At 42.0% G+C, this 23910-nt stretch overlaps 1 protein-coding gene across 2 annotated transcripts in view; it reads right to left on the bottom strand.

The window, feature by feature from the left end:
- The window catches only part of smarca2 (SWI/SNF related BAF chromatin remodeling complex subunit ATPase 2), a 38366-nt gene extending 14996 nt beyond the window's left edge, over positions 1-23370 (bottom strand). For both annotated transcript variants that reach the window (XM_083672984.1, XM_083672983.1), the window contains exons 1-27: positions 23270-23370; positions 20602-20863; positions 20145-20280; positions 19053-19403; positions 18307-18408; positions 17714-17963; positions 16316-16442; positions 14989-15162; positions 14595-14768; positions 14144-14317; positions 13882-13932; positions 13596-13726; positions 12653-12710; positions 12294-12394; positions 11817-11964; positions 9615-9778; positions 9035-9101; positions 8825-8935; positions 8351-8593; positions 7298-7411; positions 5287-5391; positions 3807-3893; positions 3502-3548; positions 3198-3364; positions 1565-1728; positions 1159-1386; positions 563-589 (exon numbers count right to left, since the gene is read on the bottom strand). In XM_083672984.1, the coding sequence (XP_083529110.1) occupies positions 563-589; positions 1159-1386; positions 1565-1728; positions 3198-3364; positions 3502-3548; positions 3807-3893; positions 5287-5391; positions 7298-7411; positions 8351-8593; positions 8825-8935; positions 9035-9101; positions 9615-9778; positions 11817-11964; positions 12294-12394; positions 12653-12710; positions 13596-13726; positions 13882-13932; positions 14144-14317; positions 14595-14768; positions 14989-15162; positions 16316-16442; positions 17714-17963; positions 18307-18408; positions 19053-19403; positions 20145-20280; positions 20602-20829 (3729 nt within the window). In that variant the 5' untranslated portion in view covers positions 20830-20863; positions 23270-23370. The remainder of the gene's footprint in view (positions 1-562; positions 590-1158; positions 1387-1564; positions 1729-3197; positions 3365-3501; positions 3549-3806; positions 3894-5286; positions 5392-7297; positions 7412-8350; positions 8594-8824; positions 8936-9034; positions 9102-9614; positions 9779-11816; positions 11965-12293; positions 12395-12652; positions 12711-13595; positions 13727-13881; positions 13933-14143; positions 14318-14594; positions 14769-14988; positions 15163-16315; positions 16443-17713; positions 17964-18306; positions 18409-19052; positions 19404-20144; positions 20281-20601; positions 20864-23269) is intronic.
- Between the last annotated feature and the right edge of the window lie 540 nt (positions 23371-23910).

Genomic DNA, 23910 nt, shown 5'->3' with positions numbered 1-23910 from the left:
CAAAAGTCAAATAAAGAAGTAGATCTTTAAAGTCTTAATTAACCCATTTTAATTTATGTTTGAAGTCCTAATCAACCGATTCCAACTGACTGACACACTAATTAGGAAACTGGAAAAAGGCCCTCAATAAAGCTTTCCTGAGTGATACACTGTAGAATATATCTTACTTGTGCCTGTCAACGTTATGTTGCTAAATCGAAGATGAAAAATACAACCAGTCATAAGATCAGATCCACTAAGCATTTGCACCACCTAAATACAGGAGTGAAGACTCTCTCTTGTTTTAAGTAGGTGCAAATTCTGCACTGTATAACTTGACTATTCATCTAGGCTTCAATCAGCCATGCAGTAGCTAGCCTTATTGGATAAGAGTTGCCCGTAGACAACCGATTTCCTAGCCTTAACCATTGGGACAAACAATTTAAAACTGACCGTAGGTGAGTGTCTAGGGTCAAGTTTGTCCTACTCCTAGCCAGGCTTCCAGCCACTGCATAGCACTGGCATTGAGTAGTGAACAGAAAATGTCGATGACAAGATTATATTTTTGAGGTGATATATTTACCAGAGGCATCTGACTTTTTTCTTCATCCTTCAGTAACATGAGAATAACAAAAACAGGAGACAAGCATTTGTAATGACATTTCTTTGATGAAAGAATTAAATTAATCAATTTAACAATGATTCATAAGCAGCACTGTCAATTTGCATACAATATGCATTCTGTGTGATTTTAAATTTACTTGATTACTGGTCAAAACTGCATAAGTCATGATTTTATGTCATTATGTCGACATCGTTTTATGTTGTTTTCCAAAAACAGTTTTTGCAACTTTGATGTTGGAAATGGAATGGAAAACTGTTCTACTTCTATATTCTATGTACAGTATACTACTGTCTCATAACATAAAAACCTTAGGAGCTCAAAGGCAAACTCTGATGAGCAGGGGTGGCTAACCCTACTCCTGGAGTTACAGGGTGTGCAGGCGTTCTAGTCCTCCACAAACAAACCTAATTCAGCGAAACAAGGTCCTGCTGAGTCCAGTGTGTTAGAGCATGGCGGGAACAAAAGCCTGCACACCCTGTAGCTCTCCACCCCTGCCATAGACAACCTCAGCAACTATCCTCAAGGAGAATGATCAAATGCTGGGAGTGGCTCACCTCGTTTTGCTCCTCGTGCTCCAGGATGGCCTGCAGGAAGGCACGACGCTCATGGCTGGAGGACTTTTGGTCGAACATGCCCGCCTGGATGACCTTCTGGTCCACGTTGAGCTTGTACTTGGCAGCGGCCAAGATCTTCTCCTCCACACTGTTGACAGTGCAGAGGCGCAGCACACGCACCTCGTTCTTCTGCCCAATACGGTGGGCGCGGTCCTGGGCCTGCAGGTCCTGGGATCAGCCAATGGCGAGCGGGAGAAGGGAGTGGGTCAGCCAATAGGAAGGGGAGAAATTAATGAATCAGCAAGTGAGAGGAGAGTAGTGTGAGGACATTGCGCTTGTTTGACATGTAAGTGAAAGTATTTAATTCCCCTGTGGGACAATAAAGGTTGACTGAACTTCTCCTGACCTGGTGGGGGTTCCAGTCGCTGTCGAAGATGACAACAGTGTCTGCGGCCTGCAGGTTGAGGCCTAGGCCTCCGGCTCTAGTACTGAGCAGGAAAATGAAGTATTGAGAGTTCTTCTCGTTGAACTTCTTCAACAGGAGCGCACGGTCCTCTGACTTGGTGGTCCCTGAAGCACAGCATGATTAGCATAAAATATTATGTCAGAGAAATATTTCGAAATTATTCTTTTTGATGTTTACATTGATTGAGGTACAGAATGTCTTATTGCCTTTAGAAAAACAAAGTTACTCTGCAAAGTGCAAAGTTACTCTGCCATAAGCGGTTTGTTTAATAGCTTGCACTTTTCATAACCTTTTTTGCTACTTATTTAATCCCGTACTGAGCACAAGATTACATCTCTAAATCTCTGCCTGAAGCGACTTAACATGCTTTTAGTGGGAGTTGAGCTGACACACTGCTGATCCAAAGTCAGTTTTAATCTATTTCCTCAGAGAGGTTGGGGTTATTAAAGATTATGAATGAATAAAGCCTGTACACTCAAATGCTTCACCACATATCTTTATTAAATCTTCAGTTCTCTCTTCGTTTTGAAGTCTTTTTGCCTAAAATATCATCAGGAAATTAAATGCATTTTCAATTGGATTTAAATCTGAAGATTGTCTTGGTCAGTCAAAACCTTTCCACTTTTTGGCTCTGAAAAACTCCCTAGTTGCTATATCAGTATGTTTCAGGGAATTGTTTTATAGTATGATTCCAATGAATTTGGAGGCATTTGCTTGCACTCGAGAAGACAAGATGTTTCTGTACACTTCAGAATACATTCTGCTGCTGCCGTCAGCAGTTACAATCATCAATTAAGACAAGTTAGTGGCAGCTATACATGCCCAAACCTAACACCCCCTGCACCATGTTTCACAGGTGAGGTGGTACGCTGTAAATCTTGGGCAGATCCTTTTTTCTCTAAACTTTCCTCTTGCAATCACTCTGATCTATGATAATATTAATATTATCTGTCCACAATAAATTTTTCCAGACATCTGCAGGCTTTTTAGGTACTTTTTAGCAAACTGTAACCTGACCATCCTTTTTGAGGATAACTACTGGTTTACACCTTGCAGTGAAGCGTTGTTTGGTTGGTGACGTATTCTGTGGATGGTAGTCTCTGACCCTGTCCCTATCACTCCCATCGGTTTTTTGTTAGGCGGGGATAAAGTTAGCTGAAGTTAGTAGTGACTAGTGTAATTCACAGGTGCATAATAAAGTATCAAGCAAATCTGGGTTAAAACAGTGTTTACATTTTTTTTAAATACTTTGACCATTTACTTGAGTCTGTCTGAGTATGTCTTGAGTATGGCCAGGGTTTGCAATTCTGAGACGATTCCATTTGCTTCTTTGCACTAGGCAAAATTCATCAAGCACAGAAAAATATCTGAAATGATTTGAACCCAGGTCTGGTATCAAGAGAGTTTTTAAAAGCAGTCAAATGACTAAATGACATGATATTTTCAATCAGGGCCCCCTTTGACAACATGTACCCCCTACTAGTATTACGTAGCTGTGTAACTGACAGATTTGGATTGGTTAGAAAGACCCCCTTCAGAAATATGTAGGCCTCTACTTGTGGTCCTTGCTCACCGTCCAGACGAAGGTAGAGGAAGTTGCGGTAGCCAAAGTAGTCCTCCAAGATGGTCATGAGTGAAGTCATCTGGCTGAAGAGCAGGACTCTGTGGTTGGTGGCGTGCAACTTGGGCAAAATGCGGTCAAGCAGCTCGAACTTCCCAGAGGCCCGGTACAGCTCGTGTCTGAGGAGGAAAAGGAGGTGAATGGAATTGTCTACCAATGTAGTGTGTCTCAAAGGTTCCAGAAGGAGTTCCACTGCAGTTTTACACCACATAACATTAGTAGGACTTACCGATGAGACACACTTTGAATAGCTTACCCACTGATGATGCCGTTGGGATAGCCTAAGTGCTCCGCAAATGATTCCTGAGAGAGAATATAAATTATTCTAAATGAGAAGTCAATATCAAAGCTGGAAGTTGGGTTAATTATTGAAATGTTTAAGTATTTTATAGAATGCTGTTAATTAAGAAAAACAAAGCAAAGACATTTGTATATATACTGGGACCAATTAAAATGTTGAAAACTTTTTGTAAACAATAGTTTGTTAAAAGGTTTTAGCACACACTGGAATTAACAGCCTGGGGATCATTCCCCGACACCCACGCACTCGGCAGTGCCCACCTCGATGTGCTGGAACATGTAGGGGTGGTTGCAGATCTTCTTCAGCTGCATGATTGTGTTCATCAGGGTCTTTGCCCCTCCTTTACCCTGGGGTGGCACAAAAGCAAAGCAAACTAAGGCTCAGGAGCACAAGTCATTTTGCATGCTCTTCAGCATGTTGACTCAATGTTTGCTTCCGCTAAAGAGCACTGCACAACACTAAAACCAGACTACACTAAAGTGGAAGGTAATTATGGTTATGACTAGTTGGTTGCCATGGTGCTGAAATGGCCCCGTGGTACACACCTGAGCTGTGTCAACTCAAATCTAGAGGACGTCAACTTGAGCGACTCTTCAAGAAAACCTGTCTCACTCTACATGCTGAGGCCGACAAACAACACCAGCAGCTGTACAGAGATGCTCTCCAACGTGCCCGCTCCTCCTACTACTCTGATGTCATTCAGTCAGGCTGTGGTAATCCCAGAATACTGTTCAGCACTATTAACAAACTCCTCAAACCAATGGACAATCTCTCTCACTCATTCACCACTGACAAATGCAACTTGTTTTTGTCATTCTTTCAAAATCAAGATCGACAAAATATATAACCAACTGGCCACCACCTCTGTTTCGTCTGAGCTAGACTCGGACAACTGTCTCACAAACAGCTCCTTCTCCAGTTTCTCTGAAATTACCACCTCAAAGATGGTTATAGAAGACCTCAACCTGTGCCCTGGACCCAATTCCATTCACCTTGGTAAAGGCCTGCCTCCCTACAATCAGTCCGCTCATCATCAAAGCTGTCAACTCCTCCCTCTCAACTGGTAATGTCCTAGCTTTTCTAAAGCTTGCTGCTGTCACCCCCATACTTAAAAAACTTGGATTGGACCCAGACAGCCCCAACAACTATAGACCCATCTCAGACCTCCCTTTCCTGTCCAAAATAAGGGAACGAGTTGTCACCTCCCAAATGAAAATCTACCTGGACTCCAACAACCTCTATGAGCCATTTCAGTCTGGCTTCAGATCCAAACACAGTACTGAAATAGCGCTCGTAAAGTCATTAATGATCTACTGCTCTCCGCTGAAGCCAGGTCCCTCAACATCCTCATCCTCCTTGACCTCAGTGCCGCTCTTGACACTATCGAGCACTCAATCCTCACCACTCACCTTGAGTCCTGCCTCGGCATTACCGGTACTGCTCTGAAGTGGTTTACCTCCTACTTCTCTGACAGAAGTCACTATAACTTCATCAACAACTGCAAGTCCAACATAGCCACTGTCACCCAAGGAGTGCCTCAAGGTATCCTCATCCTCCTTGACCTCAGTGGTCACTGGTCTTTTATAATATGCTGTAAGCTTCTTATATGTAGTCTGACTCGTGTTTTTTTTATTTTTACTTGACAATATTGTATGACATTACAATGTATATATGTTCCCACATACTGTATGAACAATGATTGAATAAACCTACATTTTGAGTCTGTCCCTGCCTCTTTACCTTTTTGTCTTTTTCTGATCCATCTGTAAGGAGGATGCCTTTCTGCATGTGGCGATACAGAACCTTCTGGATGGCAGACATATCACATTTGATGACATACTCCACCTGTGGAAAGAACAATGTGAAACTCAAACCTGTTATTAAAGTTACTGTGCTCTTAGCTGTATGCTATTGGCAAACTTTTGACACCCAGGTGAAATTCTGCAAATAATCAGTGAGCTTGGATTGGTTTAACATACAGTGCCCTGCGTAGTAATGGGACAGTGAAGCATTTTTTCTTCCTATGGCTCTACACTCCAAAAGTTGAAATCAAACAATTACTGTGAGGTTGAAGTAGAGCTTCTCTCGCTTTTATTTAATGGTGTTTGGTTTCACCACTCAAAAATGATTGCACTTTTTATGCATAGTCCCCCTATTTCAGGCTTGACAGGTGTTTCTGTTAAGTCAGGTGTTCACCAGCCGAACTACAGAGGCTTGACTGCAAGATGTAAACCACTAGTTATCCTCAAAAAGGATGGTCACTTACAGTCTGCTAAAAAGTACCCAAAAAGCCTGCAGAGGTCTGGAAAAAGATCTTGTGGACAGATAAGATGAATATTATGTCCCAGAGTGATTGCAAGTGGAAAAGTTTGGAGAAAAAAGGATCTGCCCAAGATTTACAGCATACCACCTCATCTGTGAAACATGGTGGAGGGGGTGTTAATGTTAGGGCATGTAAAGCTGCCACTAGAACTGGTAAACTTATCTTAATTTGATGAAGTAATTGCTGGCGGCAGCAGCAGAATGTATTTTGAAGTGTACAGAAACATTTTGTATGCTCAAGTACAAGCTAATGCCTCCAAATTCATTGAATGGTGCTTCATCATATAGTAAGACAATGAACCAAAACATACTGCCATCGCAACTAGTGAGTTTTTCAGGGCCAAAAAGTGGAAAGTTCTTGACTGGCAAAGTCAACCTTCAGATTTAAATCCAATTTAACAGACATTTCATTTCCTGATGATAACATTTCAGGCAAACAACTGAAGATGGCTGTAGTACAGGCCTGGCAGAGCATCACCAGAGAAGACACCCAGCATCTGTCGCAGACTTCATGGAGTTATTGCATGCAAAGGATTGTAGACCAATTATGAAACATGATTGCTTAATTTGGACATTTGATAAATCTACCCCATCACTTTTCGACACCCTGAAACAGGGGGACTATGCATAAAAAGTTTTAATTTATGAATGGTGAAACAAATATGTACACAATACCTCCAAATAAAAGCTGACAATTACGACTTTAACCTCATAGTAATTGTTTGATTTCAAATGCAAACATTTGGAGTATAGAGCCAAAAGAAGAAAAAACTGTTCACTGTCCCATTACTTACGCAGGGCACTGTATATACTGTAGTGTTAGGTGCAAGGGCGTATCGACAGATAATATGTAAATATGTAAAATACGAATATGTATATGAGGTGTGCTTGAGCAGAGCAAAAGTTTGTTGGAAATCTGCCACCTCTGGCCACTGCGGTGTAATTCAGTTTCCAAACAACAAATCCTCTCTAATAATAATACAACCCCCTAAAATAGACATAGCTGCTGTGTTTCTATATGCGCGCACGATTCGAAGAGGCAGCCACCAGAGACAGAAAGAGTCCACTCCCCTAGAACACTCCTGGCAGTAAGAACATGTTTATATGCAAACCGAGTGTGTGGGTAGGACACTGCACGTGGGTAGGACACTGCAGCGCTTTTTCCTCACCAAAACAGTGTTTGTAAATGAAATATTTAATTCCCTGATCGCTACAGAATAAACAGAGGCATTACAACCATTAGGAACCTTTTAGGAAGCTTGAATGTTACATACTGGACCTTTAAGCATGGGGTTTTTACAGTTTGGGACTATTGTATTGGTTACAGGCAAACCAAAGTATTTGAAAGTAGATTCTGACATATGTATTTGACCTGGGTCTGACAAGATGACCAATAATGGCAGAGAAACCCTGTCATGGCCCCACCCACCTTCTCTGGCAGCTGAGACTCCACTTCCTTCTTCAGTCGGCGCAGCAGGAAGGGGCGAAGCACCTTGTGCAAACGGCGAATGATCAGGATGGTCTCCTCTTCATTTAGGTCCACCTAGGGAGTCAACGAGGACACTTTGTATCATGTTCAGTATGTGCTATAACTATTGGTGCAATGCCTGGTGAGATTTCTGGAGCATGGCAAGAACATTGTGTATCGTCTCGTCCTGTTCCTTAGTTTATGTTCGTCTTTGTTTCGTGTTATTCATTTATTGTTCCCTGTTTATTTTTTGTGTCCCTCACCTTGTCTCTCGTTCCAGACACTTCACTACCTGCCCTTGTGTGTTTCCCGCCTGTGTGATCGTCTACCCCGCCCTGACTGGATTCACCTGTTCCTCATCATCATTCCCTGTGTATTTAGTCTGTGTGTTTCCCCTGTCTCGTTGCCAGTTTGTCTTTGTCCCTTGTGTCAAGCCTACCAGCGATTACTCCTAGTTTCTGTTTTCCCGTTTTTTTGATCTGCGCTTGTTTTTCTGACTTTCCCTGTTGCCATCTCCCTGACGGATTGTATGCCTACTATTCTGATTGATTACCTGTGTACCGAACCCTGCCTTGCTTACCCCTTACTGGATTATCTGTTTTACCTATTGACTGCCTACCCGTGTATCAAACCTTTTCTGGAAGTAAAGACTATTCTTTTGGATTTGAAGTTTTGGTCTCTGAGTTGTGCATTTGAGTCCTCTGCCTGCATACTATATGCACATTGGCTTTGGAAGAGCTTCATTAAAAAAACTAAGAAGAAAAACAATTTCAAGAATTTGTTTTGGATCTAAGTTAAAAATATCAATGTGGCATGTGTGCATGTATTATTTATCAAGTCTTGAGTAAATCATTATTAATGCAGTACCAGCACAATGATTTATGCTTTCAATAAGTGCAGTTCTATTTCAAAGTCTTTTGGGGGTATTAACATTCAAGTACAGGAATGTGGATAGGATATCTGCAAGATATTTAAAAAAGAAAAGGCTATGAAAGCCTACTTTGTGGCTGTTACCTTCTCTCCGGTCATGGCGAAGGGGGCGTTGAACCACTGCTCGAAGGTGTTGCAGCTCTTGAAGATGGTGGGCAGCAAGAAGTTGAGCAGGGCCCAGAGCTCAGGCAGCTTGTTCTGCAGTGGCGTACCCGTCAGGAGGAGGCGGCGTGGTGCCACATAGTGAGTGTTCAGCACCTGGGTCAGCTTACAATGGTGGTTCTTCATGCGGTGGCCCTCATCCACAATCATGTACTTCCAGCGGATCTGTGTGTGTTGGAGGGTAGGAGGGTTGAGTGTGTGTGGGGGGATGGTTGTGTGTATGTGTGTGTTGTGTTAAAAGGTGTATGTATGCATATGTGTGTATGTGTGTTTGTGTGTGTAAGTAGAATATATGAGAGAAAGTGTTTTGGCTTTAGTGGACCAGTGCCTGCCGGCTTAGCTCCTGACCCTCTCCCGTGGTGTCTAACACGTGCTGCTCTGGTTCCTCCCTCTTACCTTGGCGAGGATTTGCTTGTCCTTAATGATGTACTCGTAGGTGGTGAGAAGCACGTTGAACTTCCCACTGCGGAGCTGAGGCACTAGCGACCTTCGCATAGCAGGGGTGCCCTTTCAAGAAGAATGGACAGGACATGAAGAGGGACTGAGTGGGTTGGAAGAGAAAGTATTCTTCGAGAAATGAAAGGAAGTAAATTGATTGCTTCTCACCTTGTAGGCAATTCTCACAACAGATGGTGACCACTTATCAAGCTCATAGGCCCAGTTGGACAAGGTCCTAGAGGGAAAAACAGGACTTTTTTAATAATTATAATTTTCAATTTGATGCACAAAATTATGGGGGATTTTGTGCATCAGTGACAAACATATCGTTTAAATCTATTTCAAAGTCAGGATGTAACACAACAAAATGTGGAAAAATTTCAAGGGGGTGAATAGTTACTAAAGGCACTGTATGTGTAGGTTAAGGTTGAAAGTTTGCTAGATAGCTACCTAGCCAGCACCAATGTGCCCTTGACATCGCAGAATTGAACAATTTTGCCAAGCTAGCTACCTAAATAATATTTTTTCTAGCAAAAGTGTTAGCAAGCAAATTTAAACTATAGGTAGTTTGAGCTTGCTATCACTGTCTAGAATCACAAATCATAGGAAGAACATTTTTCAAATCTTTGCAACCTTTGTTTCAAACAATAAATATTGGCCTGAGTAACGAAAGCCTGTACACTCAGGGAACAATGTCCTAATACATCTAGAAATGAAGTTAATTTGCGCAAATGTTAGAGATACTGACGAGAGAGGGACAATGATTAGGTAGGGCCCGTTGAGCCTCTTGTGCTCCATCAGGTAGGTGATGAGGGCGATGGTCTGGATGGTCTTGCCCAAGCCCATCTCATCAGCAAGGATGCCGTTCAGGTTGTTGTTGTAGAGGGACACCATCCACTCCAGGCCTTGGACCTGACCACAGGAGAGAAACACACAGAAACAGCCCAAGTTGCAGACAATCGTCTCTGAAGTTCCTTGCTTTTCCCCATGCACTCCCCATGTCTCTCACTTTTGCCCCGAGTCTGCGCATGCAGCTCCTCTATGAAATGGATCAATATACAGTATATGGAGTCCGAGTTGGGGTATTCATTATTGTCTTATTCCCAGTTTCAATAAATCCACTGCAAAGTTACCATCAATATCTTCCTGCTTCCAACACTTTTGACTGTTAAAAAATGCTCTGTGCTTTTCAAAAACCTTGTGGCTCACCCTGCTGTGGTCAGGCAAATGCCTTCGCTGTCATGCAGCAAGAAAAGAGAGGCTAAGACTGAGTTTCTTCCCCCATGCCATCAGGATCATCAACGATGACCCCACCAGTGCCCCCCTCAAGTCACTCACACACTCACTGACATCATAACACATATGCACACACATAATAATCCATTGCAGACTCATCTTCCACTGTAATTATCTGTACTGTCAACCTGTCATTGCCATTGTATATAGCCATGCCATTGTGTACATTGCTTCACCGCTGTTTATACTGCTTATACTGCTTATACTGCTTATTCTGTTTATATTTTTTTTATTATTTCTATTTTATTTTATTTTATTTTAAAACTTATTGTTGCACTACTCTGTGGCACTGTCACTTTTGCATTTCACTGTATACTTGTATGTATGTGACAAATAAAGAATCTTGAATCTTGAATCTTGAATCTGATCTTTGTAGGGCCTAATCCCAAAAGTCTAATTTCATCCTTACGTCCTCTATCCTCACCTGCTTCTCATTGATAATCCTCAACATTTATTGGAAGAGCTGTGAGGATACAAAAGACTTGGGTTTAGGCCCTTGACTGAGTGGCTACAATGATCACGGGGGTAGGGTGATGTGAAGTGTCTCACAGAGCTCAAAAGGATTTTTTGACAGTCAAAGTGTTTGAAGCAGGAAGGTATTGATGATATCTTTATCAAAACCGGGACAACAATAACCTTAACAATAACCATTGTAACTAGAACTGTGTAAAAAAAAAAAAAAAAAACTTTATTTTCAAGTCGTATTTTAAGTAGTATTCAAGTAGTATTTAACCAATAGCAGTAAAGATACTGAACTGTTTTGCTATCTATCAAACTGTCTCCATCTCCTCCCTCTAACACTCTCCCTTAAAATGCACACCCTTCTGATCCTTCCTTAAATATAGATGTAAGCTCCAATTAAATGATTAATTGAACAAAGCGATTAATGTCTACAGGCAACTCATGGTCTTTGCTTCCCTCTTCTGGCCACTTGGTGATAGTACTGACATACCACCAGTAGTCAATACAGTTCTTCAGAGGAATGTCCTTTATGCCCATGACAACTTTCAGGTAAATTGGAGAAAGTGACTTGGATTTAGAACTGTTTTAATACAGCTATATGAAATGTGAATTTTGATTTGCTTCTATTTTGGTCATTTTTGGGTGGGATATGGCTTTGTGTGGGATGACGGAGATACAGCATTATTTATATTTGGACTATCAATGGGAATTTTTCACTGAAATATTTATACAAGCTCCATTCAATGGTGCCGGGGTGCTGCACACTACACGCCTGCTTTGTCGATCTATCATTGTCTTATCTTCAGGTGAATCTCGACAAAACAACTTTTGTTATATTGTGATAAATAAGACGTATGTTTTATTCGTATGTCCTCTCTGGACTTCCGTACTTTGCTGAGGTTTGATTTGTGCATTATTAATGTATTAATGTAATTAAATCACGCGCACACATTATTGTCAAGGTTTTCAAGACCCCTCCAGCTACAACGCATAAGTAAACAAACTGTTCCCAGTAGGTGAAACGTCAAGGTTAACAGTCTGTTAGATGGTTGCCATCTCTAAGCAATGTTGTATACCTTTTTGTATCATGAAACAGTTAATCACTGTTAACTGGATCTAATGTTTGTGCAAACATTATACAACTGGAAATGTCTGTTAGGGGAGGGGGGAGGGGTGGGGGGCACTGATGTACCTGGTAATGTTTGAGCATTCCGTTGATGAGCAGCGAGGACTGCTTCTCCACTCTCTCAATGACAGCATGAGCCACTCCGTAGTAGGACTGTGAGCTCGGCTCTCCGGCCGGAACGCTATACTCGTCATCCACGTCCTGCTTGGCCTCCCTTGGAGAGGTTGAATAAGTAGAGGGGTAAAGGGTAAGAAGAGGGTTGGAGGTGAGAGGAACAGGAGATTCGTTAGCAAACACTAGACATGTTTACCTCCTTTTAAGTTACCAGGATTTAACAATGGAGATGACCTGGACAGTGATCTCCTGTCCAGACTGACTGACAATCGATGGAGGCTAGGCTTCCCAAAAAATACAGAAACAGCCTCAAGGAGAACCACAATTTATTTAAATAATCAAGGATGACATGTAGCCCTATATTGATTGAAATATGTTTTTTTCTTTCCAATTTGAGAGACACAATCTAGCCATAGGGGTGAGACATACAGGATTAGCTGCTCGGTAGCCATCTCAGTCACTTTGCCAATGTTCAGGTCAATGATCTTCTTCTCCTCAGATTCCGCCCTGGAGACCACTTCTTCTTCATCCTTTAAAAGGCAGGGTGGTGATAACACATAATGAGGCTCGCTCATCTTGTCAGAGTGCATACTTAGGCTGAAGGAAAATCACAGGAAAGCTTTTTCGCCATAATGAAGATAACAGCAGACAAACGTCGAAGAGAGTCAATGGCCCAAAAAGCACAAGCCCCGTAGTGTAGGCTTAGAGCCTGGAGTGGTTCTGACTCATTTAAACTCACTGGGTTAACAGTTTTCATTTTAATGAGCAGTCAAGACGAGGGCACTCACCTCTTCCTCAAACTCTGAGCTGCTCTCTTCGCTGTCGGACCGTGGGGCAACTTCATATCTGTGTTTAATAAGGAAAACGCTTGGTAAGAGCCGAACAAAGAAATACCGAAATAGGATTTTCAATTAACTAGTCTAATCTAACAAAAGTAACCATGGGATGTAGGTGTCCCTACATAATGAAACACAGCATTAGTTCAGTCAGGGCACTCTAAGCCAACGTTGCAGATGTGAGTGAGGTGACAGGACAGCTGGTTCACACGTATGCAAAAACATTCACATGTTCATCACATGTTCAAGGGACAGAGGCTGAAAAGCAGACAGTTTACGTTTCCGTCATAGCATCCAACAGTTGTGACTTGATCGTCCCACCCACCACTCCCAGCCCCCACCCGCTTGGTCGCTCTGTATGTAGCCTACCTACAGAGGGTTTGATAAGTCATGGGCTCCCTGATATATTGTATATTTGTATGTTTTGGTCATTTTATTCCAGGCAGGGAGGTATACAGAGTAGAGCCATCCAATTACGCCAAGCTAAAATGTATTTTATGTAATGTATACCATTTTCATGCAATAACATATTCCTTTCAAAGTTCTTAATCAAATCTCATCCATCACTGCATCTATTCCAGACAAAATTAAATAGGGATAATAAAACCAAAACCTTCTGTTCCTTTCAAAAGTTAAACTGCAGTACAACTGCAATTTCTTTTTACTTCAGTTATTTTGCATTAGGGTATCATGCTGATTACATGAATACACTGTTATTCACTAAACATCCCTTTGAATTGACCAAATATATATATATATATATCAAGGTGTCGACTTTCACTTTGTATTCAAACAAATTGTCGTTCAAGAAGCACCACATTGAACCAAACTGCGTGATCTTCGATACTTGGTAACAGATTGCAGAAGGAGAATATGCACATGGACACAGACTTACCCAGGGTTCATCTCTAGCCAGGCCTCCAGTTGGCTGGATTTGGGAGCGTCTGTTCCTTGGAGAACTTTCCCAGTCTCCGTCTGAATGACTTTCACTGGGAGTTCACTCATTTGGCTGCTCTCATCCATAGGCTAGAGCACAAATGAAGGCTTTTAGAACAGACAGTTCATATGGAATGTGTCTCAGCCAGTGGCTGCAGAGTAAAGGTTTCAGACCAGCAATATTCAGACACAATTTTACACAATTTTCAATCTTGCTTCTAGAATGTGTTGTTCAGCCCACTTACCTCGCCATCAGGTCCAATGGCAGCCATTCCTTCAGCATCCCCATCTACCTTCTGTGGATCAAACAAAACAATGTGCATAGCTACAATAATGGGATACAGTACAACAATCTTCACAGCAATATCTTTAGAGATGCAAGGCCTAAGAACAAAGCCTGCAGCTCTGTTCAAATTGCCAGCGGTTTACAGGCTGTCCAAATCAACAGTGGACCATTGCCAAAACAATTCCACAATAGCAAACCCGGGAGGGTTGGCATTATCTCACCTTCTTCTTCTTTCTCTTCTTCTTCTTTTTCTCCTTGGCAGCCTGGGCAGCCTTATGTTCGTACACCAGATTAGTCAGATTGGCTACATACTCGTCTGTCTGCTGGAGCAGGTAGGCCAAACGCTTGTCTTTCTTCTGGTCGATCAGTTTACGGTAGCCCTCCTCATCTTCAGCCTGGAAGAGGCAACAATGAGTGAGTCAATGTCGAAAATTCTGTGGTTGAATATAGGTTTGATCCTTGGCTTTTATCTACATTCAAACAAATTAAACTATTTGTTTTAAGAATAGAATACAGAGTTGAGCACATACCACCCTAGTTCATCACACTCTGCAGAAAGCCTGACAAAGACGTTTACGTTTTTTATTTAAAACACTAAAGCTACAGAAGTATTTAATGTTTATGGAAGCTCTGCGCCGCTCTTCAAGCTGGATCGGACTAACAGGCACCTACCATGAGTCGTCTCATTCTCTCCTTCTCGATTCTCTCCGTCTCCTTCTTCTGCTCTCGCTCAGTGTTGGTGTGCCAGGTGACGATAGCTTTGGTGAGTTTCAGGATCTTGCCGGAAATGGACCTGTGGTATTCCTTGAAATCCTTGGCATGCTGGAGTATGCTGTTCAGGTACTCCTGAAGGATAAGGACAATAGGATGCATTTCCAACCAATGACCGGATTGGCGTATACTGTTGACTAACACGTCTCTAACCTAAATCTGAGATAGGGTTATGGGTTATGCTAGGCACCTAAGTTAGAAAAACTGTGTATTTTCAACTAAATTATTGAAAAGATTCCTCAAAAATTTCGCCAAAAGGGCAACGAGTCTGCATTCCTGGTCTACATGAGCCTACCTGGTGTTTCTGCCGGCGTTTCCTCTCCTGCTCGATCTTCTGCTGCTTCTCCAGTTTTTCCGTCATGCGGGCCTCTCTCAGGGTCTGCCGCTTGCTACGCTTGTAGGCCTTGGAGTTGAGCGCCGTCTCCAAGGTGGTATCTCTGCGCATGCAGGCCACCACGTCCTGCCTCAGCTGTAGGGGGAGACAACCACCTGGTTAACTGCTGGTTAAGGCTAATCGACAATGCATGGTCAACCAGACTGCTCCAGAAGACCTCTGGCCAAGATGGAGATCTGTAGATGTCTAGAAGAGGATAGTTCCTCCACTAGCATTGTTTATGAGTTCAAATAGGTAATTGATTGAAATGGAAATATAGTGCCCCACATAAGTAATTGGACAGTGAAGCATTTTTTTATTCTTTTGGCTCTACTTTACAAAAGTTTGGATTAGGTTTAAGAGAGATTCTCAACTTGTATTAGATGGTATTTGTGTACATATTGGTGTCACTATTCAGAAATTACAACACTTTTATGCATAATTCCCCCTATTTCAGGGAACACAAAAGTGATGGGACAATTGGCTTGACAGGTGTTTCTGGTAAGTCAGGTGTGTCATGCCTCCAAACTCATTGGCTGGCGCTTCATCATATAGCAGGACAATGCCCAAAACATACTGCCATAGCAACTGAGGGCCAAAAAGTGGAAAGTTGTTGACTGGCTAAATCAATCTCCAGATTTAAATCCTATTGAACATGTATTTAATTTGCTGAAGGGGAGACTTAAGGCAAAACGTTCTCGTACAGACAACAACGGAAGTACAGTCCTGACAGAGCATCAGCAGTGAAGATACCCCTCATCTGGTGGGGTCAATGGTTCACAGACTTCAGACAGTTATTGCATGCAAAGGATTGTTGACCAAAACTAAACATGAGTGCTTAATTTGGACATTTGATGAATCTATCCCATTACTTTTGGTGGCCTAAAATATGGGGACTATACCTAAAAAGTGTTGTAATTTCTGAATGGTGAAACCAATATGTACACAAATAGCACCAAATAAAAGATGAGAATCTCTACGTTAACCTCTACTAATTAACTGCTTGATTTCAAATCCACACTTTTGGAGTGTAGAGCCAAAAGAAGAAAAAATGCTTCACTGTCCCATTACTTACGCAGGTCACTGTATATAGTTTCCAATGACAAAAGTCCTATTAATAGAAGTAAGACATTAAGAGAAAGCTGATATGAAAAGGATGTTCTGCTGTCTTTAGATCGGGTGATGATGAATTAATTTGTGTCTGGGTAAATGCAGCCGCTTGTGGGGACATTGTTGTGTTTTTCTGTACCTGGCGCTGGAAGTTGAGCAGTCGCAAGGCCTTCAGTTCCACGGTGGCTTTAGTCCTCAGGTCAGGAGGAAGAGAGCCAGGCAGACTCTCAAGCTCTGTGATCCGATGGGCAATCCTAGCCTGCAACCTTTGGAGAAGGAACATTTTGAGTTCTCAATTAACAAAGTTGCATATAAAGGCAAACCGCATTCAAGTTTACAAAGAATGTTAACTATGTAGGGCTGCAACAATTAGTCGATGTAATCGATGACATTGATTATGTAAATCAGTAGATTTGCATATTCTTGACCAACCCGTTGCTTTGTTTTGAAGATGGCGGAGACAAACCCTGTTGTCTGTGCTGAGGAATGTTCCTCCAAAAAGTGTGGGAATACTTTAAGCAGATACCAAATAATATAGTGCTTTGTTCACTGTGCAAAGCCCAAAGGCAATACCAGCTATGCAGCTAGGCAGCTATTGCTATGTTTTAAAAATGGCAAATTGCTCTGACATGTTGAAAGGGCTGAATTCAATGACAGTGTATGCTTGCGTGACTAGTGAAGTTATCCTATAAAACGATAGCTGTTTATTCCCCCCATGCATTTCTGAAATCTAGCTACGTAACGTAGCTATGTCGGGAGGTCTCATACTGTGTATAGTAAACAGTAAACAATAGCCATGTGCAGTACAGTTCATCCTACACACATCCTTGTAATCTGCATTTTTCAATGCTATCTGAAAGTGCAGCACCTCCAACTAATCATCAATTTGATTCTTTCAGCATTTCGTTGGGCATAGATAAAATTCATGTCATAATAAACGCTTTGTTATATCAAAAAACGCAAAAGCTGCCAACTGATGTGGTGTTGTATTCTTATAAGACAATACAGTACAATAAGTAAGGGTGCATGTACTCACCCTTACCTGTATAGGAGGCATCCACACTTCACATAATTTACAGGCATTAATCAAATGAATGTGTCATGCTGAACTGTCATTATCAATGATACAAGGTACAATTTCAATATAAAATAAAGTATGTGACCACTGAATGATGGCATTCATATAAAATAATATACAGATTAATCGCTAAAAGAATTATTGTTAGTTGCAGCCCTATAACTACGTGTACCGCATTCAAACTAACACATCCTACAATCAGTTTCTATTGAGGGCATTTTCATTCTGAGTGAATCTGCATTGGATTTGAAACCAAAAAATTACTACAGTATGAGATTAAAGTAGAGATTCTGAGCTTTTATTTTCAGGGTATTTGTGTCCATATTAGTGTCACCATTTAGAAATGAAACTGTTACACGCTAATGGAATCTGTACCCAATGTGCAGTTATAATGCTTCAAGAAGTTACTTCAAACTAACTTTTGTCTGGTACAGAGGGCAGATGGAGTGGGAGAATTACCTGTACTCTCTTTCCTGCAGAATCTCTACTGGGTCCAGCCCCTGGGGCTTCTGAATAGGCGTGACACGGTTCTGTTTTTGCTGCAGCTGGATGATAGGCGACGGCTGCCCTGGAGGCTGCTGGGTAATGGAGGGACCAGGCATGGGTCCTGGTGGCACAGCCGGGGCCTGGGGGGGTGCCGGGGACGGTCGCCCACTGTTGAGTGGAGCCAGGTGCTTCTGGGGGTTGCTGGGAGCTTCCCCACTCTGGCCTGGAAATGACATAATGAAGATGTCTGTTTTTTTATTACATTTTCAAACAGACAAGGTCAGATGAAGATGTCTGTTTTGACTACACTGGAGGAATTATACTAATAATACTGGAATATTCCAAGGCTGACAACTGCTTTATACAGGAGGTGTCACATCAAACACCCACACTATACTGAACAGTACCAAGTAATAGGTAGACTAATACAAGGAGGAGAGAATAGAAGTGTTTTCTTAAAAAGTTAACGTAATAACACACACACACGCACACGCACACGCACACACACACACACACACACACACACACACACACACACACACACACACACACACACACACACTGACCATCAGGCCAAGGTTTGGGTCCAGTACTCTGAACTTGTCCTTGCATAGCTGGGGAAGGACAAGGGCCTGATTGAGGACCACCCAGGGGAGGCATGGGCATACCTGCAAACACATCAAAATGTTTTTTGATCAACATTTTAGATGTATCCATTCTGATGAAGCATCATGCTTTTCATAATCAAACAGCCTGTAATTAACTGAATGCCAACAAACTCGTCTTTACATTGCCCCAACTCCCCAATTACGCAGTCGGGTGTCTCCCATATTCAAGCCATGATTTGGCTCCGTTCTGTCTATCCGCTCAATACATACACTGCCCGTACACACCCGCTAAGTGCAATTTAACTTAACCACAAAAACTGACAATATTATCATATATTGTGATATTGTAATATCGTGAATAAGTTATGTTTATATCACCCAACCCTACTGATCTGTACCTTTGCTTTGGCTAAGCTCTTGTACTCATTGTTGTACAGTCAAATGAGGGTTAGGGTCTAGACCTCAGAAACAAGTTCCTCAGAAACAAGCCTTTGCTTTGCCTTTATCTTGACAAAGGTGTATGTGGCCAACACGTTGCACCTTTTAATATCATTTGTATTATTTGGATATAAATGGTGACGATCTGCAGAAAGTCCTGTTCACTTTCCTACTTCAGTTTGTGTTTCTCCTACGCACCACTGACCCAAGATCGTACCTCAGATGTGCCATCTTGGGTACATTTTTTGTTCACCTCAGTAACTTACCCGGAGGCCTGTTGAAGGGACTACCGCTGACCGACTGCTGTTGCTGATGTTGTTGCATGGTGGGCAGGCTCCTCTTGCCCTGCACAGCCAGCTGGAGGTTCTCTGGTAGAGGTTGCCCACGACCCAGGATCTTATAGGCCAGGATCTGGGCCCGAAGCTGCTGTAGCTGGACCGGACTGAAGGAGGAAGGGCCACGCTGCTGACCCATGGGGATGGACGTCTGAGGGTCCATGGGCATCATGGGGCCCGACTGGGCAGGGGGCATCTGGGGTGGCGTCGGACCACCCCCAGACATCGGGCTGGAGGCATGTTCAGGGACGCCCATGGGGGAAGGGTGGGGGGACATATATCCTACAGGAGAAAGAATATATTCTTAGAATGTGTGCTATATACACACCAGAAAATCTAGCAGTGATATCAATGTGTTGAAACCAGTACCAGAAATGTGCATGCATGACAAATAATAGTGTGGTACCACATTTCAATTCAATTAATTTGTAAAATGAAAAGATGCAAAAGGTCGGAAACCAACCGTCAAGACGCATCCACATAATAAACTTCTTATTGCATAAACTGTGTATGCCATGATGTGATAGGTATCAAATGCATTCTTATGCATTTTACTCTGTCAGCTTCCATGTATTAACGATAATTTGGACAATGTTTTAGCGCATGATAATATAAGAGGGGGTATGATTTTGGCCACACGACATAGGGCATAAATTGCGGATAATCTACAGTTAGCCTGCCCCAGAGCAGGTAAGAGCTTCAGGATATGTTGCTATAGTAATTTACTTGGCTAAAGGATGAGCCACCTTCGTGACATGGGTAATCCTGAGTTGGAGCTAAATATCGTCAAAGTTAGCTCACTTAGCTCACTTCGTAGTATAGCCCTCAGATGTGCATTCTTTAGTAACATTCTACTGAAAATGTAAAAAGCTTGGTTATTGTCAATTGAATTTAAAAACATCAGGAATTGATGGAATTTAAATTAAATTGACCCCAGCCCCTAATCAAACAAAGTGGCCATAGAGCCCTGTGTGTTGGTGGTGCCAGGCTGAGATGGGTGGGATTTGAAAAGACCCTTTCTACCTTGACTGTGCTGGTCCATAGGACTCTGTGGAGGACCCATGCCACTGTGGAGAGATCTCATCCCAACGCCAACACCCTTCATCTGACCATAGTGCATGTCTTCACCCATGGCCTTCTCATGCATCCCTTCCATGGGCTGAAAACAGAGTTCAAAATGTACAACAAATGTTTCGTAATTCGTAATGCAGTTTTATAAACTATAAATCCTCAAATAATCTCATATAACTAAACCAAGGCCTAAACAGTCATCTGATATTTAACCTCTTCATGCTTGTGTACTGTGCAACAACAGTACCTAATGTATCTCATGGACCTAATTAGACTACTCCTTGTAGAGGCGATATTAGGCCTACAGTACATAGCTCAATAAATTAAATATGTTAATTATTGACAACATTTTGTAGCCTAAACAGCTAACATACAGTAGCAGTGCATGATAAGGTGGGTGTGCTGGTACCTTGTGCATGGGATGCATGTTGTCCTGGGGGTAATCTCCTCCCCCCTGGCCCTGCATACTGTGGGACCCGCTCGGAGGGCCAGGGCTGGGGCCCATCATACTGTGCACGGAGCCTGGGGATGGGCCTGGGCCAGGACTGGGCCCGAGGATGGGGCCTGGAGATAGCCCGGGCCCCGGAGAAGGACCAGAATGGGACATACCACCTGTCGGGTCTGTAGGGTTGGACATCTAGCCTGCTAGTTGATTTCAGTGAGCTGGAAAGCTTTAGAGAATGAGGAGATGATGACATTAATCAGTCATACTTATATTTGACAATTGGGCTACACTGCTGTTACTGACAACAAATGTAATCATTTTCATCCAGCTCACATTTTTAATTAAAGGAGCAAGGTGTAAGTTTGTTGGAAATCTGCCACCTCTGGCCACCACAGCAAAATTCTGTTTGAAGTTTTAAACAACAACATCATCCCTAACTAGACAAGGAAGCTCCTGGAGAAACTTTGTGGGCTTGCAAAGTCTTATTTTGGTAGTTGATAAAGTTCAAATATGGCTATAGATAGTCCAATAGATGGATGATAGAGAGAGAGTGTAGAGAGTTTTGTCAAATTTGGGCCAATCGGTCATTTTGTAAATACCACATCTGTATGGCAAGATGCATAATTCACCCGAGTTTCGTCAAAATTATCCCAGTGGTGTCGGAGATAAAGGGTGTGACATACGAACTTAGAGCCAAAAGAAGAAAAAATGCTTCACTGTCCCATTACTTATGCAGGGCACTGTATCTGTATCGCCACATACTGTATTCCTCCGATAATGCACCTATACAGCACCAAAGATGTGAGTCAGCCTCATTCAACAGTTTATTGGTGTTGGCTATTACCGGAGTGCCTACTGAAAAGGCTGAATTTAGCTCTTTGGACTGCAGTCAATTAGCATCGTTTCTAACAAAAAGGATGTTGATTGAACAAGGGACGGGGAGGGATAGAATAAACCATTAGTGGAAATGACAGAATGTGCAGAGGGTATTCTAACAGTATATTTTAAGAATGCTTTTTTACAGTGCGTTTTTATGTTTTGTAATTGAAATATAACTGAGTATAACAGCAAGTTAGATTGAACAGCAAATCACTGATATCAATATGCAGTGCACTGAACATTTGACATTCTTATTTGGCATAGTACAAGTAACATGCACATCAAATAAATAAATGTTGCTCTATTATCAATGGAGATCATTTCAGGTCATTATTGAGATATGGATCAATTTTGCCTAACCAGCATTAAAAGCATCTTGTTGCCATTGTTTTCTTATGAAAACTGTGCTAAAAAATAATTCAGTGGAAACAAAATATAGATCTAATCGGCAGATATATCGTTTACTGGTATCAGACCCAAAAATCCAGTATTGGTCAGACTCTAGTCATTACAACCATTAGGAAGCTTTTAGAACGATTGAATGTTACCTACTGGACCTTTAAGAGTTAGAACCAGTTTCTGTGGCCCACATTCAGCCTATTCCTGGACTAAAAACTAGGCCTGTGTTCAAAGGAAGATCTAGGATTGGGAAACCAGCCGAGCCCTAAGTGTTTAGTCAGTCCAAATATACAGGGTACTAAATGAAAACGTTTTAATGTTTGAAAAACGAATAGCTTCTGACCACTTGCTGAAATATCTTAAGATATTCCAATCCAACCACATTCCTTAAAGATAAAACAGGAAGGAAAGGTACATTACATGTTACAATACTTTCTAACGCTACCATAAAACAAAAGCAAAAACTTGAAGGGCTTTTCAACAACCTACAAAGCAGAGTGAAGCGTGTCAACTTTGCATAACAAAAGGTGTGTGCGACACGCCTCCCAGCTGACCATTCTGTATCAACACATGCATGACTGAGACCAGCATCCATGCTGATGTGTCACATGCATAAGAAATTGCACATGTGCAATGACATAATTCAGTTTCAGCAGCGCAAAATATCAAACTGAACAGCACTTGAGCATGTGACTTAACATGGCATGTTTTCGTAGGCCTACTAGGCTGAATATTTTGGGAACGGTTATTTCCTGAGCAAAAATAAATAGCTACCAGCGGGCCTATTGCAGTCTCTCAACACTGATTTGTTACAACATGTCCAATAACTAACTCCAGTAACTTAAAATGTATCTGCAGTACGGGGAAGCTTCACACAATTATGAAAATAATTAGCATTCTAGCTACAATGTGTCAGATCACAAAGATGTAGGGCATCATTTTGGGAAGAGCAACACTGATTTGGCTTCCCTAACTGTTGTCTTGCGAGCTTACTGCTAACCAGCTACTCACTGAACTTGTCTCAACATGGTGACAAAGGTGTTATATTCGGGAAATCGAAGTTAACCTGTGAAATGTGATCACCTAAATACATTTGCATTTATTAAAATTCAAGAAAATGATATTCTTAAACCACTAGAGAGTCTGGAAACTGGCAATCAACATTCACCAACTTCTATGCAGGCAGCTAGTTAGCTTAACATGCAACCTTACAGTTACAGTACAGCACAGCTAATGTTAGCCAGCTAGCGGTAGCTAACTGTCCACCTTATGACAATGACACCAAAGCCAAAGCGATCTTTTAGATGTCCATAATCACTATATGTCAAAAGCAATTAATTTAAACTCAGTTTACCTTTATGGTACAGTTTAAACGGAATTTATGGTCTAGAAATCATATTACTGCTTCAAAATATGACTGCCATCTGCACTCCCTCCCCTTCTGTTTCGTTGACATCCTCAAGTTCATTATTTTTTTGTGTTAGAAAATCTCTGATTTGTCGAGACACAGGAAACACGGGCAATTTGACGAAATGATTGGTTTAACAACACGTCCGTTTTCACTTTCTCCGTTCTAGGGCGGGTCTCTTAGCCTAGAGACAACTGGAAAAAGTGAAAGGGATTTCAAGTGCGTGGGCAATATTCGACATTGCAACAGATTTCTTCATATTTACCATGTATTGAATGTTACGTGTGTCATTATGGTGATTTAACATATGTTATGTTAAAGGAAATTTGTTCCAGCGGTAGCGATGTGTTAGGCAACTTTCCCCCTGGCCCCATCTGTGACCAGACGTATTACTTTTTTACATGTGGATGTTGTAGACGTTTAGTTACACATTGGTAGGCACAGGGGATGCGGTGACTTAGCTTCAAGGTAGCAGAAGGCTAAACAACGGCTAACATCGCGGATTGGAAGACACATCTACGAGTAAAATCGCCTCGCATTAGCGTATGCTCTTCTTTTTTTTTGGATTGGGGTACAGTAAACTGGAA

This window comes from Argentina silus (genome assembly GCF_951799395.1).
Source record: "Argentina silus genome assembly, chromosome: 7".
Lineage (NCBI taxonomy): Eukaryota > Metazoa > Chordata > Actinopteri > Argentiniformes > Argentinidae > Argentina > Argentina silus.
The sequence above is the reverse complement of the archived record's forward strand: the minus strand, read 5'-3'. Positions and strand labels throughout refer to the sequence as shown.